The sequence below is a fragment of the Typopeltis vanoorti genome, chromosome 10, assembly GCF_054136105.1.
Source record: "Typopeltis vanoorti isolate ZY-2024b chromosome 10, IOZ_Tvanoo_1.0, whole genome shotgun sequence".
In the NCBI taxonomy this organism is placed as follows: Eukaryota; Metazoa; Arthropoda; class Arachnida; order Uropygi; family Thelyphonidae; genus Typopeltis; species Typopeltis vanoorti.
The window spans coordinates 104,733,208-104,751,813 of NC_143558.1; the positions used below are offsets into that span (position 1 = coordinate 104,733,208).

Sequence of the window (18,606 nt, forward strand, 5' to 3'; positions counted from 1 at the left end):
GGTATTCGCTGATGATCCTACATTATTTTCGCCTTTCTCTATTTCTTCTTCCACTCCCCTGCTCTTTGTATTCTTAACTGCAAGTGCAGAGATTTTTCCTCCTTCTGGCATCTGTCCCAAGATGAGCAGGGTAGTTCCGGGGTATCCCTCAACTAACAATCAGTGGTCGCGAGTAATCGACTGTTCTCACTTCTTATCTTCATTCCCTATAGACTTAATTCTGTTGATATTTAGATTAAGCCCTGTTTTCGCAACTAATGCCTAATTTTGAACAAGAAACAGTTAGACTTAAAAAAAAAAAAAGAAACAAACAATTTGTGTATGAAGCAGAGGATGAATTCATAACAGATTTTAAACAAAAATTTAAGGTAGATTTTTATTTTTCAATTATTGATACTGTAATTGCATATGTTGATGAAAAATTCAAGCACATGTCTACAATTAACAAAAAGTTTGGTTTTCTTTTAAATATATATGAATTTCAAAAAATTACTTCAGCAGAACTGCTTAAAAAATGTTTGATATTGGAAAATTATTTAACACATGATAATTCTAGAGATATTGACGGAACAGACTTATGTAGTGAATTACAAATAATAGCAAGGCGAATTCTAGAAAATACTTCCTCATTATATGTCCTGTCATACATATGCAAAAATAATTTAGAGAATAGTGTTCCAAATGTGTTTATTGCTCCGAGAATTTTTTCGACATTGCCAGTATCGGTAGCAAGTTCAGAAAGGAGTTTCTCAAAATTAAAACTTACACTTGCTCTACGATGGCTCAGGAATGACTCACTGGTCCAGCAATAATATCTATAGAGAATGAAATTGCATCTACAATCAATATAGATAAATTAATTCAAAACTTTGCCAAAGCAAAAGCCTGAAAGATTAATTTTTCATAATTTTTGTATTTAAGATGTAATAATTTTCTTGCTATAAAGATATTAAGAGTAATCATATATTAATCAAAACCAAAACAAATGTATTGGTTTGGATTAATAAAATTTTTTAATGTTCATAATGATATTATTTTTATAAATATCCACATGTATAGGTGTATGTGTGATTATGACAAATATATATATAGAGAGAGAGAGAGACAATGTATAGGGGCGCCTAAATTTTCTTTGCCTAGAGGCATCAGATACTCTCGGACCGGCCCTGCGTGTGAGAGAATAATTGCAAGAACAATATATATAGGGAGATAAGAGATATACTGTATATACCTGTGTACACCCTGAATAAAAATGCTAATTAATTGATTATTGTGCATTAGTTAATTTCTCATTTTATACTGTTATTCTAAAGAAATTTTCAAAATAAAAATATAAGAATACTATAAAAATCTAAGTACTCTCTAATAATCTTTCTGTATATACTCTAAGTACTCTCTAATAATCATTCATGGTGGTCTTGTTTTGTATTAAGAGAGGTAAACCATTAAATGTTTTGGAGCAAAATATATATAGGGTTTATGTATTATTTCTTTTCGTGCTTTTGGAATAACATTAAACTGTATTTTGGTAACATTTTCGAGTCATAATTAGATTTCTTTTCTTGGCACTATATGAATCCCAAGTTTGCTCATCCCTTGAATATTATTATTATTAACATCAGACCTCCATAGAGGTGAAATTGCAGAAGTTTCACACATTCATACAAAAAGATTCTTCAAATTCTGTCTTAAATATCCCATTTGCAGTTTCTGTACTCACCACACTTTCAGGCAATTCATTACATTCACCAACCACTCTGCTTGCAAAGAACCTACTTCTCACTCTCTTTCTCACACCCTCTTTATACAGCTTTCAGAGATGGCCTCTTGGTCTTCCCTTGTCTCCCTTTACTCCATGAAAAATCTCCCTCAAGTTGGTGAGGAGTTGTTACCAGATTAATGTCATATCACATCTCCTTCTTCTATTCAGAAGACTTTCATTGTTGTTGTGTTCCCTTAATTCCACATTCCATAGACCTGAAACTGACTTAGCAAACGTTCTCTAGAACCTCTCTAATATATATCCTCATCCACTTGAAAACCAGGTGACCAAATATGTACACATTAGGCTAAATGCTACCTGTGGACTAATAAACCATAATCTCTTTGCTTTTACATGTCAAGGTCCTCCTCATCATTGGCATAATCTACTGTAATGCTCTCTTACAATTTTAGTGATGTGACTGCTGAACTTCAAGTCTCTGTCCATCATTACTCTTAGATTTCTCAACTTTTCCACCTCCTTCAAAATTTCTCCATTAATTTTATACTCTGCATCCCAGCCTTGCCTAACACATTTTAAGATTTTGCACTTTACAACATTAAACTGATAGCTCCACTCACTTCCTTACTTCCTTAGTCTATTGAGATCCTCCTGCAAGACCACACATCTGCTCTGCTCTTAATAGTTCTTAACTTTGCAACAGATGCGTATCTCCAGTTATGCCTATCTCAATATCATTAACTTACAAGCTAAACAATAAAGACCTCAAAACAGACTCTTGCAGTACTCCACTAGTGATCTTCCTTTTTTTGAAATATTACTCCACCATACACAACCTACTGATACCTATCTGACAGCCAATTACCTGTCCAATGCACTAGTCTCTTATTCAGCTTGTTAGGTGGCAGCCTGTTAAAGACCTTTGAAGAAGCCAAGTAAACCAGTATTGAATCAACCAACTAATAAACCATAATCTCTTTGCTTCTACATGTCAAGGTCCTTCTCATCATTGCCATAATCTATTGTGATGCTCTCTTACAATTTTATGTGTATCTTTCTTATCCAGTGAATTTCTCATAAGACATAATATGTAAGACATGGTCACCCCTTAACAAACCTATGCTGACCATTATGGAGAATTCTACTATTATCATCTAAACTCTGAATCCTAGTCTTCACTAACTTCTCGAATACCTTAACAACTCCAGGCACAAATTGGCCTATATTTTGTATCTTATCCCCCCCCCACCCTTATAAAGTGGAATAATTTTTTTCCACTTTCTACTCTGTCTGGGAGTGGAAAGGAAAAGACTCATGTTAAACAGGTATGCAAAGGATGCCATTAATTCCCTATATCATTCCTTCCAGACACATGGTTATATACTGTCACCTCATGCTGCCTTATTGACATCAAGTTTACTTAATTCCTCATATACCTCTTGTGCGCTCATCATCAGTCTATTGTCTCCCATATATCCTCTATACTCCAGCTTATCATGATGTCACTGACCCAAGAATGAAATAAAGATCTCGTTGAATACTTCAACTATACCAATTTCATTGGCTAACATCATCCTGCCATAGTCCTTCTTTCTTCTACTTGCCACATATCAAAATAACTCACTAGAATTTTTATCAGCTTGACTGGCTAATTTCTGCTCATGCTGTTTTTACTGAGTCACCTTCCTGACTAGCTCTTTGTACTTTTCATGCAACTGATTGTTACCAACATTTATCTTGGGTTGTTTCCATGGTGCCTTCTTCTACTAGATTTCATAATTATGTCTTATGTCCCTATATCCTTTAAGTAGTTCATGCTAAGACAACTTGTGAATTCTGGGGAGTGTATTCCTGTAAGCTCTATGGTCAACTTACCTTACGAAACTTTCATAGTTTCTACATTCGGCTTTGAAATAATGCTAGAGCTAATATCCACTTTGTTTATATAATTTTGCATCACCAAACTGAATCTTTTTGGCTATTTATAACTGTCAAACTATATGGCCCTATAGTTTGACAGTTATTCCTGGTTAACAACCCAGTTGTTCACTTCATGGTTGCTCTTGCCAAGTAGAGAAAGATTAGACAACCCATTCACATCCTCTGATGATATAATCAGATCTAAGATTTGCAATCTTCATGTGCCCTTTGTTACATATTGCCTAAAGTAGTTGTCCCTTAATTACTCAAGAAATTCATTCTCCTTTTTTTCTAATGCTATCTCTTCATTCTATTCACTATCACTATAATTAACATCATCCTTCTCAAGTGCACTTAGCCAAGTTGCCTATCCATTTCTGTTTCTGCCCTCAGCATTCCCCAGCCTGTAACAACATCCAACTAAATACAGGAAAACCTCGCTTAACGCAATTAATGCATGCAAAGTGAAATTGCATTAAGCGAATACAGTAAACAATAGGAATAATTATAATTCATCCATGAGTTAGCGTACATTTGAAAAAAATTGACAGTATAAGCTATATCAAAGGATAAAAATCATCGAAGTTAATAAAAATCAGTTGCTTAAATGTTTATTTAATGCCTAAACATTTGATTGAGCTACTTTTTTACAAAAAAATTAAGTAAAAATGCTTGAATCATGCTTGACTTTTTCATCTTGTCATGCAATTTGCGATAGCTGGTGATCACTTTATCAAGATTTCAGCTGACTTCGAAGCTTTGTTCCATATCAGGATCACCATCAAACAAAATTTCCTTAGCATACTCAAGCTAGCTCACATTCTTTTGCAGTTAGGTTCTTACTCGTAGCATTCTTTTTTTGTTCGCACTCCTTATCTTCTTCATATGCATACTGTTCTTTTAGTTGAAGGAGATCATTCTCGCTTAAATGTTCTGAATGGGGATCGAGCAAGTTTCTCATCTCATCATTATCCAGTTCATTAAATCCAAGTTCTTTTCCAATTGTGCTGATTTCTTCAATAATGTTAGATCTTGGATTTTGTGCACAATAAACTAATATAGGCTCGAGTTAAAAGTCATCTTCTACATTCCCTCCTAATAAAAGCATATGACAGTCTTTTGATACTTTGTATCCTGGTTGAGATACTTCAGTTTTAGCTAGGAAAGTTTTTGTTGGCCATATGGTTCCAAAAGAGACCAATTTCATCATCGTTGAATATTTGCTGATTGTCATAATCACCCTCCTGAATTATCCTTTGCAATTCTTCAGGAAACTTGGCTGCAGAATCTTTATCAAACACTAGCAGATCCCCAAGTTATTCTTACATTATGTAGTCCAGTTCGATTTTTAAAATGGTCAAACCATCCTAAACTCGCATAAAGCTTTCACATTTCCCTTGAAATTTGGTCTCTTTCCATGAGGTAAAAATATTGGGAGCTTTTGCCTGAACAGTCCTTGCTAAGAGGTGTTATTCTTTTTTGGTTATAATCCTCAATCCAGAGTGATAGAAGATGCTTCATCTTGATCATTAAATGTCTCTTATTTCAGGTGATCTGCATGTTTAAAGAAGAAGTAGCAACTTTTCCTTGTTCTTTGTATTTTTTGCTCTTATTTAATATAGTCCAAACTGTAGACTCGCTGTATCCCAGGTCTCGCACAATCATTGTATTACTAGCGCCTCTTACTGACTTCCAGCTTTTCCGCTCACTGCAGATTGGCGGCAAAAAAATTTCACATAATGTAAAAAAATTGCATTAACTGATTAATCACTCGCTTAAAGCAGGAAATAGTATCATTTCACTCAGTCACACACATTGAATTCGCGTTAAGCAAGGTTTTCCTGTATCTCATCCTAGCAACCTCCCGTAACAGACATAATTCCCCTACTATCTTCAACAACACTCTCCCCCCCCCCCCCACTTGCCTATCCTCATGAAAAACATCATACTTCCATTTCTTTTTTTGCCAGGATATCATTCTCATCCAATCATGTTTCACTTATTCCAACTCTTTGCAGTGCATACTGTATACTGAAAACTTCCCTAAATATGCTTAATGTTGTTTTAGAACAGTCTTTTAATAGAATAACTCCCTCTGACCTATTCACTCTAATCAGTTCCTCATAGATAATATGTTTCTATCTCATGCATTTTTTCCAGTTATTTTCATGGTCAACATTCTGCTGAACTGGCCACTATCATTCCTCCACTTTTCTTTAAGATTAAATGCACAAGCAGATGCAAGTCGCCATTCACACAGAGTTCATTTTCATACTTATCAAATGAACTTTTAATTTTTTTAAAATTTCATTCTGTCTGCTTCTGTGCTTTGCAGTGACCTTCTTCACACTGTTTTCTTACAAGAACTGCAATTCCAGCAGTTCAAGAAGCATCATCAGGTTCCTTCCTTCTGTTTATCCTCTTTGTCCCCCCCCCCCCCCACCCACACACAACTGTTGGGCTGTAGGCTTTGTGAACTCTCATTCATGGGGTTGAAAAAAAGCAAATCACTGTTTTTGGTTGCAGTTATTTCCATAATGTTTTTTAAATTGTGATTTTAGAGGTCTTGCTTTAGTGTTTGTAATTTTTAACTTAAAATTTGTTTTAAGATAATATTAAGATTTATTTAAAAAAAAAAGAAGCTGAATCATGTATAGTGATAAGTTAATATATGTTATCCCTTTTATTGATTTATTTTTCTTTTTATAAAGTATTTAAAAGCTGAAAGTCCTTTATGCCCTTCACACATGCTTCCTTCTGGCCCATATCATTACGGCTCTCATTACAGCAATAGTGGGACAGTTCTTCATTTTTTAGTTAGATTATTGCCATTCACTCGCATGTTCTTAATATATCAAGGTGAGTTTTTATAGCACCATTTAATTTTCATTTTTTAAAATTTATTTCTTTACCTAGACTTCAATGAATAATACTGTTATAATGTTCCTTATATCCTATCCTCGTTCTTATAGCAAGCTCACCACTAATCTTTACTTGTTTTTCCTTTCTCTCTCACACATGTATATAACTCTTTTGTCTCTTATCAAATTAATATATTTCTTAGGATCTCTGCAGTCTTATTGGCCTCTCTATGCTCTAAACGTCAATTTATCACACAACAATCTGATGGAGTTCACCCTATAAGTATTAACACATTTATTTCTTTTGCTGCGCCAGCTAATACCTAGGATAGAAAGGATTCTTGCTCAGGGCGACCCCTTCAGAGAGACAATGATAATTTGATCAAGATTAATCTTATTCCTCCGCTTGCTTATTTCTTTCTCACAGTCGTGGTTCACTTAATATATTTATACTCATGGGTTTATCCTGCTTAGTTCGTTGATGATTTTATGAGCGGTAGTTTTGAATTCATATAACATAAGCAGATCAGGCAAGTACATGAATGAAACAATTTAATGAGCTTCAAGGTGATACACAATAATACAATTCAAGCAGGTTAATATGGTAGCACTCAATTTAGTTCAAAGGCTCTAATTAATTTGTACTAATCACACATACTAAATTGCAAATAACACTAATACAATCATAAAGTATAAAATTCATAGGTCATCATCCTGCCATTCTGATACACGTGGCCATCAGTTAACACAATAGCACAATTTACACGTTAAGTTTAACATAATCAGATATCTACTCGGCCTCATGGGCTAACAAATCTTAACACTGTTTCGGACCTATGCCTAGTTGTAGGCTATTCTTACAGTCCCTTAAGTTCAGTCCAATATAAATGTCCTCACAAGGATTTCACACTCTTCTATAACTGGAATTAGTATTTCAAAAGTCTACATTACCAGGTCTGTCCTTGAATTCTTAAGACTTGTTCCTGCCTTGTCTGGTCATCAAGGCCTTCAATATAGTTGCTTTAGAGGATATCTTCCGTAAAATCTCCGCGGGAAAACTGGGAGGTGGCACGGTAACGTCGCCTTGAATGGACAGCATCAATTTAGTTCCTCCGTCGCACGACAATGCACAGCTATCCTAGAGCACGGACATAGCTTGGCCCAATACGAACGCTACGACAGACAAACTAAATGCCTTCCATGACTGGCCAGGAATCTTCCCCGACGACGAGCTCTACCACTGTCCGAGAGATCAGGAACCAGGAATCCAGGAAAAAAGATCTGGAATCGTGCTTGCAAGGCCTTTTTGTTTAACTCTTTCCTCTCGGCAAATCTCGAACTTCGCGATTCGCGCCAACGCAGTCACGTGTGCTAACATCGATCACCTTAGCTCCCTCTATTTTTTTTCGCACGTGTGTCTGCCTTCCTTACTTGGAAGACGCTTAAGTTTCCTTTTCCAATACTTCTCTCCCTCCCTTCTTTTCCATAATGCAGGACGGCAAAAGTGACCCTTGAACCCTGACTCATAGGCCTTGCTAATTTAGTACTAGAGACTGGCTTTTTCAAATGGATTTGCCAGCTTACATGGATCTCTATAACTGGTTCACACTTAATACAGATTATATATAAAATATAAAAGCTTATTATACAAATTCATAAAATTCCTAAATTTTAAATGTTTTGTACTTGTAAACAGCTTACACTTGTCCTGTTGCCAACGTTCCATATTCTCTGCCTTAGTTGTATTTGAGGTTGTGACCTGAATATTTTATAATAAACATTTCATAGCTTATTCAGGACACAACAATACCAATCAGGGGCAGCATTCGAAACATGTTTTTTTATATATAAAAAAAGTTCTAAATGCTGCCTTTGACTGGTATTATTTGCTGGAAACTAAATCACTTCCAAACTTTTAATGTCCTAAAGAAAAAGATTTCCGCTTATTGGTTATCGTAGATTTCACATTACATTTCAGAGACTGTGTCACTGCGTCAGAGAATGAAATTAATCACAGAAATGAATGTGGTGTCTCAGGTCTGAATATCACAGTTATTTAAAAACATCTAAGATGGACCAAAGAGAATATTGAAAATCATGTATACTAATGTCAGAAGGGAGGACTTTTCAGCATGGCATAGTTTCTCTCATCCAAAAATTATTAGAATTAGTGAGACTTGGTTGAAGGAAGATGATATGGAGATATAATAAGGGCATTGTATTTTGAAGGAGTATATAGAGAGAACTACTAGGATGCAGAAGTTATCTGGTGTGAGATACAAAGACAGAGACTCATGTACCAAAAAATTATTTCAATGACACAGGGTGAGTTATTATTCATGGGATATAGAGGCTATCTGGTGTGATTACAAAGGAAGATAGATGCATATACCAGCAAATTATCACAATGAGCACAAGATAAGAACTCTCATACAGAGGATGGACAAAGAAGCTTACTTTACAAGGATCTACATGGGTTTACTAAAGGGAGATCATGTCTGAATAATTTGCTCACATTTTATAATAAAGTTATGACTGAGTTGGATAAAGGGAATGGATACACTGTGGTGCTGTTGGACATTGCTAAGTCATTTAATTGAGTGCCACATGAAAGGTTGTTGCATAAACTGGAGAAATTAGGATTAGAATGCAAACTGTTGGCATTTATAAGTGGGTGGCCTGCAGACTGGTATCAGAAAATGGTGTATCATGAGGGGTGTGAGTGACCAGTGGTGTGCTCCAAGGATCAGTCCTTGGAACGTTGTTTAATCTATGTATCAGTGGTATATGAGTCTTTTAGGAAGTTTTAGACAGTCATTCATATTTAAATTCAGTTGATAAACAAGAAATGCACAATTTTCTTTATATAATCTTTCTAACAAAAAATGTATTTTTCAGTGAATCAGTCTTGTAGAAATAGCATTAGTAGAGAGAGAGAGACCTGATTTATCAAATTCACAAAACGGAATGCAATTTTGAGCTCTTCTAAATATACCTACTTGTAGGCTCCAAATACAAGAGATTGCAAGCTTTAAGGAATCCTTGAATGTCTAAATGGAAAAAATAAAGAAGTTGATCTTTTGGAGAGCACAGAAATCTGCTAAGTTGTTAACCAGATGAAAAAATACTTAAATATTTATTTGATGTAGAAGTCCATCAAATTTTCAGACAAATCTTTGGCATGCAGATTTGAGACTTTAGAAGTGTCTTCTTGAAGAGAATCAGAATAATGGTTATAACTGTGTATTATTTTTGAGATGAGATTGGAGTTGTAACTATTAATGATGAAAAGTTGGTTAAATTATGACAGCTTTTGTTTAAAAGAGAATCCATGGAGTAGGATGTGCTGGTACAATAAGCTAATATTTTGATTATTAATATCAGATTTCTGAGATCATTGAAGATGAGAAGAAGAATAGTATTTTCCTGTACCAAAAACTGAATGTTACCATTAGACTGTCTTATGATGAGAATATGTAGGCAGGGATGCCTTTACTGTCTTGCACTTCTGAAGGGAATTTAATTCTTGGATGGATAGAATTCATTTTGTCAAGAAAAACATAGGTCTGACAACAATAAAGTTTACACTTGAAAGATGTCAATAATGTAACACAAACATATTAAAATCTTGGGATACATACTTACCTCCCAAGATTTTAATATGCCGTATATGACGTTCAAAGTGTTGCTTGTGATGGTTTGCTAGGATAAAAAAAGATTGGATCCCATAGCAGTTGCATCAGTTTTATTCTAGAGTTTGCACGTGAAGTATCTTCACATGCAAACTTTGATTTGCTCATACTTGCATGGAAAATAAAAACTAGAATATAATTTCCATTGTGCTACTGTATATAGAAAACCTGAAGAAACCTCAATGAAAATTGAAACTAGTCTGGCTATTGACCCTTTCCATAATGCATGCAGTATACATACCTGTGTATTATGCCTAGCAGTTGGGTATGAAGTTAACAACTTATGTATACAAGTGGCCTGGTCATGAAGATACTCACGTGAATTTTTGTTTGCTCAAACTTGGGTAATTAAAAAAAAAAAAAAAAAAAAAGAATGTAGTTTTTTGTCTGTTATAATTTATAATAGATGCTGTTGGCTGTCTAACTTTAAAACTTTCCTAACCTTGACTATAGTTCTTTTCTGCTTGATTGGTAATTTCTGATATACATTAAAAACTCTGAAGATTTCAAACACAAGATTTCTAAGATTATTCTTTTGCCAGTTAATGAAATGCAAAACATAGTTTTGTTCTTTATAAATATTCCAGAGTTACTATGGAATGATTTTCCACTAGATGTCATAAAATTATTAAATTTTGCTATAAACTCAGGATATTTTTTATCTATTTTTTTCTATATTTTTATCTATTTTTTTCTATATTTTTATCTATTTTTTTCTATCTATCTATATATATATATATATATATTTGTCAAGAGACAAAGGTTTCTCCTTTGTCTCTTGACAAATTATTATTATCAGATTTCTGTCCATCCAAGAGTTAACCAATTCACTCTGTAAATTGAAGACAGTAAGAGGCTTTCTTTGTTTTCTTTGTTACACATTTCCATCCTAAGATAGCCTAATGGTAGCCTTCAGTTTTCAGTACAGAGAGTCACATTGATGCTTCTTATCATCATTAATCTCAGAAGTCAGCTATCATGAAAATATTAGTTTATTGTGAACACACTTTACACTCTACTGATTTTCTTCTAAAGCTAAAATTGTTATTATTAATAGCAGTACATACTATAGAGGAGTATTATCTCTAAAGATTACAACTCCAGTTTCATCTGAAAAGTAATAATCAGCTCTATAGCCATTGTCTTTGTTCTCTTCAAGAAGGCACATCTGGAGTCTCAAATTCAAATGTTGAAGACTTGTCTGAAAAGCTCAGTAGATATCTACATGAATTAAATCTTTGTCTCCTTCCATCTGCTTCATGGATTATCTTCATGTCTGTGCTCCTCAGAGGATTATTCTCCTTCTCTTTCCCAGGTGTTTACAGGATTCCTTGATCCCATAGTCCTTTGTTATAGGCAGATAGGTAAATCTGCATAAGTACATTTGGAAGAACACAAATATTATGTTAAACTCCATAAGTCTACTAAATTAGGTCTTGCAGTCATTCATTTTCTACCAGATATAGGGTTCATTGAAAAAAAACTAAAGTGTATGCCCTGTCAAGTGTTATCTCCATCCAGGAAGTTGTATTTTACGGATCTCTACCTGAGATCCATAATGTGCAGTAGAAAGATAAGATGGTGAGACTCTAATCTCTTCTATCTCACAGTTAGTATCCTATGTCTATAGATATGTGTGTTCACAGGGCCAGTTTGCCTGTTTTGAGAAATGAAAAACCTGAGTTTCTGTCAGAAAAAAAATAAACTACACCTCCATATGAGACTGGCTAACTTACCATTTGATTGCAAATGCCAGTTAAAAGCTCCTCAGATTATAGATGAGATTTAAACCCAGATCTTTCCAACCAAAGGACTCATCTAAACCAACTGAGTTATGGAGGCTCGAAGGTGTATATTAGAGCTGTTTTTTTCTTTTACATAGATTACACAAAAAAAGCTGTGAATGTCTTATTCATTGACAACATTTATTGACTGCCTAAACTTTCCAAATTTTAGTTCGGGAGTTACTTGCACCCCCCCCCCCCCACACCAACACCACCATTGTGGTAAGTAACTTTTTCATCAAACAGTAATTTCAGTTCTTCTTTGGATTCTAATGGTTGTTCTTCATCCTATATCCTAAACCATGCTTACCTGTTTTTGTCATTCTAGTTTTAAAATCTCTTTAACTGTTTTGTTTTTAAGCATTAATGATGATCAAGAAACTTGATCAAAAATGTTGCATTCATTCGATCATATGTTATTCTTAACATGAGTGAATTCTATTTTTTATTTATTTTTATTAACATTTTTTCTCTTTATATAAGTCATTGATAATAATTACTAGACTATGGAAAGCTCCCTTTAAGAATACATTGAAAGTTTGTCGATTATAAAATTTGGTTGATTGGAAGATAAGAGCAAATATGATACAAAGTCTGAGTTACTAAAGCAGTCTTATAGGAGTGATGCAGAAAAATTTTTCACTATGAGAGGAAGGGGAATTAGGTCATTTCCTAGAAGTTGTTGAATGAATTTACTTAAATATAAAGAGCCAACAGGCTTCATTTCGGCGATATAAACATTAATTAGATTAAGGGGAATTGGATCCCACATCATTTTAAAACCGAATAAGAAACTCAAAGATTGGAATCAGAGAGTTTCATGCCGAATATAGTATAGTATAAAAAACTATAAAAGTATCGGCGAATACTAGCGTGAGGTAAATGCAAGTAGTCCTAGAATGTAGTACAAACACTGGCAACTCGTTGCAAAGGTGGGGAAAGTTCTGGTCGCTATTCTTGGTATTTTCCATATTGTAAAAAAACATTTCCTAGGAAATGTATGCTGTTATTACATTATGGTGGGAGGTCACTACCCAGACCAGTTTCAGCCTTTATTGAGGCTTCATCAGTGAGTAGCTAGACCAAATTAATACCAAAGGGTATAGCAAAAAGAACTTATATACTCTGCTATACGAGTTATCCAAAAGGTGCACCCATTAAGTTACTTAAATATAAAGAGCCAACAGGCTTCATTTCGGTGATATAAACATTAATTAGATTAAGGGGAATTAGATCCCACATCGTTTTAAAACCGAACAAGAAACTCAAACTACAAAACTACAAACATGGGCAACTCGTTGCAAAGGTGGGGAAAGTTCTGATCGCTATTCTTGGTATTTTCCATAATGTAAAAACGTTATGGAAAGGAATTATTATGGAAATCTAGTGTTTGTACTATGTTCTAGGACTACTTGCATTTAGCTCACGCTAGTATTCGCCGATACTTTTATAGTTTTTTATACTATACTATATTCGGCATGAAACTCTCTGATTCCAATCTTTGAGTTTCTTATTCGGTTTTAAAACGATGTGGGATCTAATTCCCCTTAATCTAATTAATGTTTATATCGCCAAAATGAAGCCTGTTGGCTCTTTATATTTAAGTGACTTAATAGGTGCACCTTTTGGACAATTCGTATAGCAGAGTATATAAGTTCTTTTTGCTATACCCTTTGGTATTAATTTGGTCTAGCTACTCACTGATGAAGTCTCAAAAAAGGCTGAAACCGGTGGTGGGCTATTATGAGTTCGCTCTCTTAAGGTTTTTTTTGCCTTAAGGGAGCAATTTGAGTCTCCGGGGAAAGTGTCCGGCACGGCCCAGTGAGGGGGCTTTGTCGGTGAATGCTTTTCTTCGGAATATGAGCAGTTCTGCTCGGTGGTGGTGGTGGTGGGTGGAAGGCCATCACTGAGTGGAGCCAATGCTGAGATGGACGGTCTTTCGCCACAATTGAGTGCTAGGGATCGTCCGAATTTTTAGAGACGGCTTTACTTATTCATAAAGGCTCAAACCGGTCTGGGTAGTGACCTCCCACCATAATGTAATAACAGCATACATTTCCTAGGAAATGTGTTTTTACATTATGGAAAATACCAAGAATAGCAATCAGAACTTTCCCCACCTTTGCAACGAGTTGCCCGTGTTTGTACTACATTCTAGGACTACTTGCATTTAGCTCATGCTAGTATTCGCCAATACTTTTATAGTGTTTTATACTATACTATGTTCGGCATGAAATTCTCTGATTCCAATCTTTGAGTTTCTTATTCGGTTTTAAAATTATGTGGGATCTAATTAATGTTGAATGAATGTTTTTAGCAAGGTTTTTTTACTTGGAAATCGTAATTGAGTGAAATGGGTAGTGCTTTGTCAGCGAATGAGTTTAAGGAGAGATACAGTAGGTATTGTGTGAATAATATGTGATAATATTAGTAATGTGTATTTATAAGCTACTGCACATATAAAAGAAGAAGAAAAAGTAATTAATTTTTTCAAAAACTTTTTTTAATTATGCCCACAGAGGAAGTTCATCTTTCAACATCTACATCATCATTCACTTTGTGAACTACAAAAGTATTGAATTAATATACAGTTATTTTTATAGTTTAACATATGTTATCATGTCTGTAGTGACCATGTGGAGTTCTGCATCAGAAAAGAGATTACATATAGAACAGGATAACATGTAACTGATATTATGAATAACTCCTTTTAAAATTCTTTGTAAGACAGAAAAATTCCTCAGTTTCAATGTATTATTTCAATGTATATTAGTTTGTTATGACAAACTTTCAATGTACTCTTAAAGGAAGTTTTCTACAGTCTAGTAGTTATTATCAAGTTACTCTCTGTCCTCAGATTTACAAGCATTGAATAACATTTGATAATTGTTTTATTTCACATCAGTTAGTGTTATTTATTGCTATTATTCCCTCAGATAACAATTTTGATATTCCTGATCGCACCTTTCACTCAATGCTGACATCTTGGTGTTTATCAAGTGGAGAATCGACAAGTGATGTTAAAGAGCTTATACCTGAATTTTTTTATTTGCCTGAATTTTTGATTAATTCAGAAGGTAGGAAAATACTTCTTCATTTAAAGATTATTCAGAACTTAAAGGTATTCAAATAGCACTTATACTGAATTGAAATAGAATAACATACAATTTTAAGTAAATAAGATAAAGCATAGTATTGTTTTTGTTTCATATTTACTATTATTATTATTATTATCACAAGCCTTCTATGAAATTAAGATCTTTGAGGGATTTTTGTGGCATGAAATTGATCATACCAAATTTAAAATCATGCATTATACACCCTTGCCATCTGTTTTCAGGTACTGCATTAATGCCTGTTTTTTCAGCCTGTTCTAATCCTCTTGAAAAGCTGTTATGTCTCTGCAGTGAAATGTATTGTTTTTATCCCCTTCTGCTGTTATAGTATTTGTATACCATTTTATCAAATTTTTGTGTGATGTTGTTTAATTATATTCCAGATATGTGTGCAAAGCCCTCTTTTTCAAATTTGCTTATCTTAAAACTCAGTGTTATTTCATGTCTTAATGCACAACATAGGTTGAGTGTTTTTTTAATGTCATGGTCCTTTCATTGTGTAGGCAAGAGACTAAGGAAGAAGGAGGAGGAATCTATTGATATATTTCTTGAAAGCTGATGGTTTTATATATATATTTATATATATCAGCTCCCACATACACACATACACAGACGGGAGTTCACACACACACAGTGATGTATGTGAGCTAGTGGATATAGAGAGAAGAAAGGAATTTGTTGGTATGCTTCTTGAAGAGCTGAGGATTGTAATCATTGAGGAAGGCCATTCTAAAGAACGTGGGTTTATGGAATGTAGAAGAATGAGAAGTTTCGATAAGTTTAGAGTTGAACTGTATATGGTTGTTGACCAATAGCTGCTTCTGTTCTTACAAGATTACAGAAAAGTGGAGGAATGGTTGTGGCTATTTCAGTGGAGTATTTCTGTGAACTACTTAGAGAAAAGACATGCAGCCACAAAGCTTCTGTGGGAAATCATTGAGAGGTGTCATATGCAAAGCGATTAGCTCTCTTTTGAATATAGTTAAGAATTGTGAGAGCGAAATTTAATACTATTAAGTGGCTCAAGCAGGGATGTTGTATGTCACTGACATTAAAGATCTACTTAGAAGATTGGAATAGGCAATGCCATGGGCTGGGTGTACCCATAGGAGAACAAGCCTTACATTCCCTTCTTTTTTTGCTGAGGATCAGGTGATCCTTGCACAGGACAAGGAGGATGTAGACTACCAGATGAGAAAATCATTGGATACCCAGTAGTTGGAGGTTATAGTGCAACAGATCTTGAGTTAGAGGTAGGACCCATTAAGGTATCTGAGCTCCATCGTGGACATAGTATTTTAAATTGGAGATGCATGAGCAGCTGTTAGAATGATGAGTGGATTATGGAGTCATAAAGTCTCAAGAAAAAGAAAGAAGATGCTCTGTCCGGTGATTATAGAGAGTATAAATGTCGTATGGATGTGATTGTTAGACCTTCACTACCAGCCAAAGGAGACAAGTAGAAGTTGTGGTGATGGATTACTTCAGACAAAGTATGAGAGCCACCTATATGAAATTATCTGAGCAGTACATATATTCAAACAGAGATGGAAGCCAAACATCATGAAGAGGATGAATGGACATGCTTTGAAATGGTATGGGCACATTCAGAGAATGAGAGAAGAATCATTAAGAACAATCATCATCATCATCAAATTCCTAATATGTACTCTTCTTTGGGGGGGGGGGAGAGAATACAGGATATTACAATAGCATTACATGAGAAGTTTACATCATTACTAACTTCTTATTGACAATTTCCCTCCAAATTAATCTGTGTCAGGACTCCAATATTGTCAGAAGATATCATATTTCAGTTTTCTAAGCCATTTCTCAACAAATCAGTTCAGAGATCGAGCAGAAGACCAATTTCCCTATGGATCTTTTTCCCTCTCCTGTTTGGGAAAAAAAAAAAAAAAAAAAAAAAACACTTGTTTTGCAAAGTGCTTTCTTTTCCTATTCTGTTTATGTGACCATACTACCTGAGATTAGCTCTGCTCACACATTCTTGAAAGCTAACAATGTTTAACCTTCCTTATAATTCTGTTCACTCTCCTAATCTTTCGCAGAACTCTCATATCTTTTATCTCTAGTCATTGCTAGTGTCTTATTGTCACTTACAGAATAGCACACGTGATTGCAAAACGTGATAAGTTTTCACGATATTAAAAGAAATATATATATCAGAGTTGATTAGCACTATGGTCTACCTGCCATCCATTGTAATTGGATAGCCAGCTATCTCTCTCTCTCTGGTCATTCACTGGGTGTCATGGTGGACAGCACCCTCTCTTCAAGCTTCTGATACAGTGGAAGAGAGAGAGAGAGAGTACGTCAAAAATGATATCAAGATTATGGAATACAGATTATCATATTATGAAAACAGAATGAGAATTTGTGGAATGCAGCCACTGACAAACAGGAGAAAGATGGTGATATGATTGAGACTTACAAACTTCTGAACGGGTCATACAGGATTTCAGTAGTTGGAATTTTTAATTTTATGGAGCGAGGAGAAAGATTGCAAGGGCATCCTTGGAAGTTGAGAATGAATGCCATCAAGAAGGGGTGAGAGCTTAATCTTTCTTTCATAGAGTAGGGTGTGATTGGAATAAATTTCCATTGGAGGTGGTAGGTTCAGATAGTGTGAATGAATTCAAGAACATATATACAGCTGGTGCAGGTAATATATGGCTTCCCCTTGATGAATCCCTGACTCCCAGTGGTCTCTCTTAATAATAATAATGTATGTCAAGATCTTCATGAATGCATAGCTCAAAAGTGAGTGATTAATCCATTTAAAACATATGTGGAACATATTAGCAAACATTTTCAAGAACAGTTAATGGTTCTTTGAAATGACATTGAGCCCACAGTATGATATAATTAGTGATAGTTTTAGCATTTCCTACATCATATTTAGTAGAGAAGGGGTTTAGTACTGTAGTGAAGTTACTGCAGAAGCAACAAAACTGATTGCAAATATGCAAGGAATTTAAGACTCCTGTTAACTTAGAAGCAGATATCACTCAATTAGCTCATTCACATGAAGCATAGAAATCCCATTAAATATTCAGTAGCAGTGTTTTAAAAAACATTTTACAGTAATCCTGTATTTCTTTATTTTTTTTTATAGTGTAGAAGACAAATATGAAAATTGTGTTTCCTATGATTATTTTTTCATATTGAAAAACATTTTATTTTATTACAGCTGGTGTTAAAATTGTTACAGCTGTGATAAAAATGGGGCATAGGTTCTTAGAGGTTGGGAACCACTGTTCTAGAAGGTAATATATGTAGATGAAGCACTTTTGCTGGAAAGAACTAGGTTCGAATCCCTTCTAGGCTATGAAGAACCTTTATCCAGGCTTTTCAAATGAAGGTGAGTTAGCCATTCTCATATAAAGGTGGCAAGATATTTCCTCCTGAAAACTTATATTTTTTGCCCAGCAACCAGTCAAATTGGACAATAGAACACATGCAATTCACAGACAAAAATATTATGACCAA

The 18,606-nt window shown here is 34.6% G+C and overlaps 1 protein-coding gene across 4 annotated transcripts in view; it reads left to right on the top strand.

The window, feature by feature from the left end:
* mv (lysosomal-trafficking regulator mauve) overlaps positions 1-18,606 on the top strand; it is a 1,073,830-nt gene that overhangs the window by 803,125 nt on the left and 252,099 nt on the right. For all 4 annotated transcript variants that reach the window (XM_090399251.1, XM_090399254.1, XM_090399252.1 and 1 more), the window contains 2 exons: positions 6,355-6,502; positions 14,917-15,057. In XM_090399251.1, the coding sequence (XP_090255377.1) occupies positions 6,355-6,502; positions 14,917-15,057 (289 nt within the window). The remainder of the gene's footprint in view (positions 1-6,354; positions 6,503-14,916; positions 15,058-18,606) is intronic.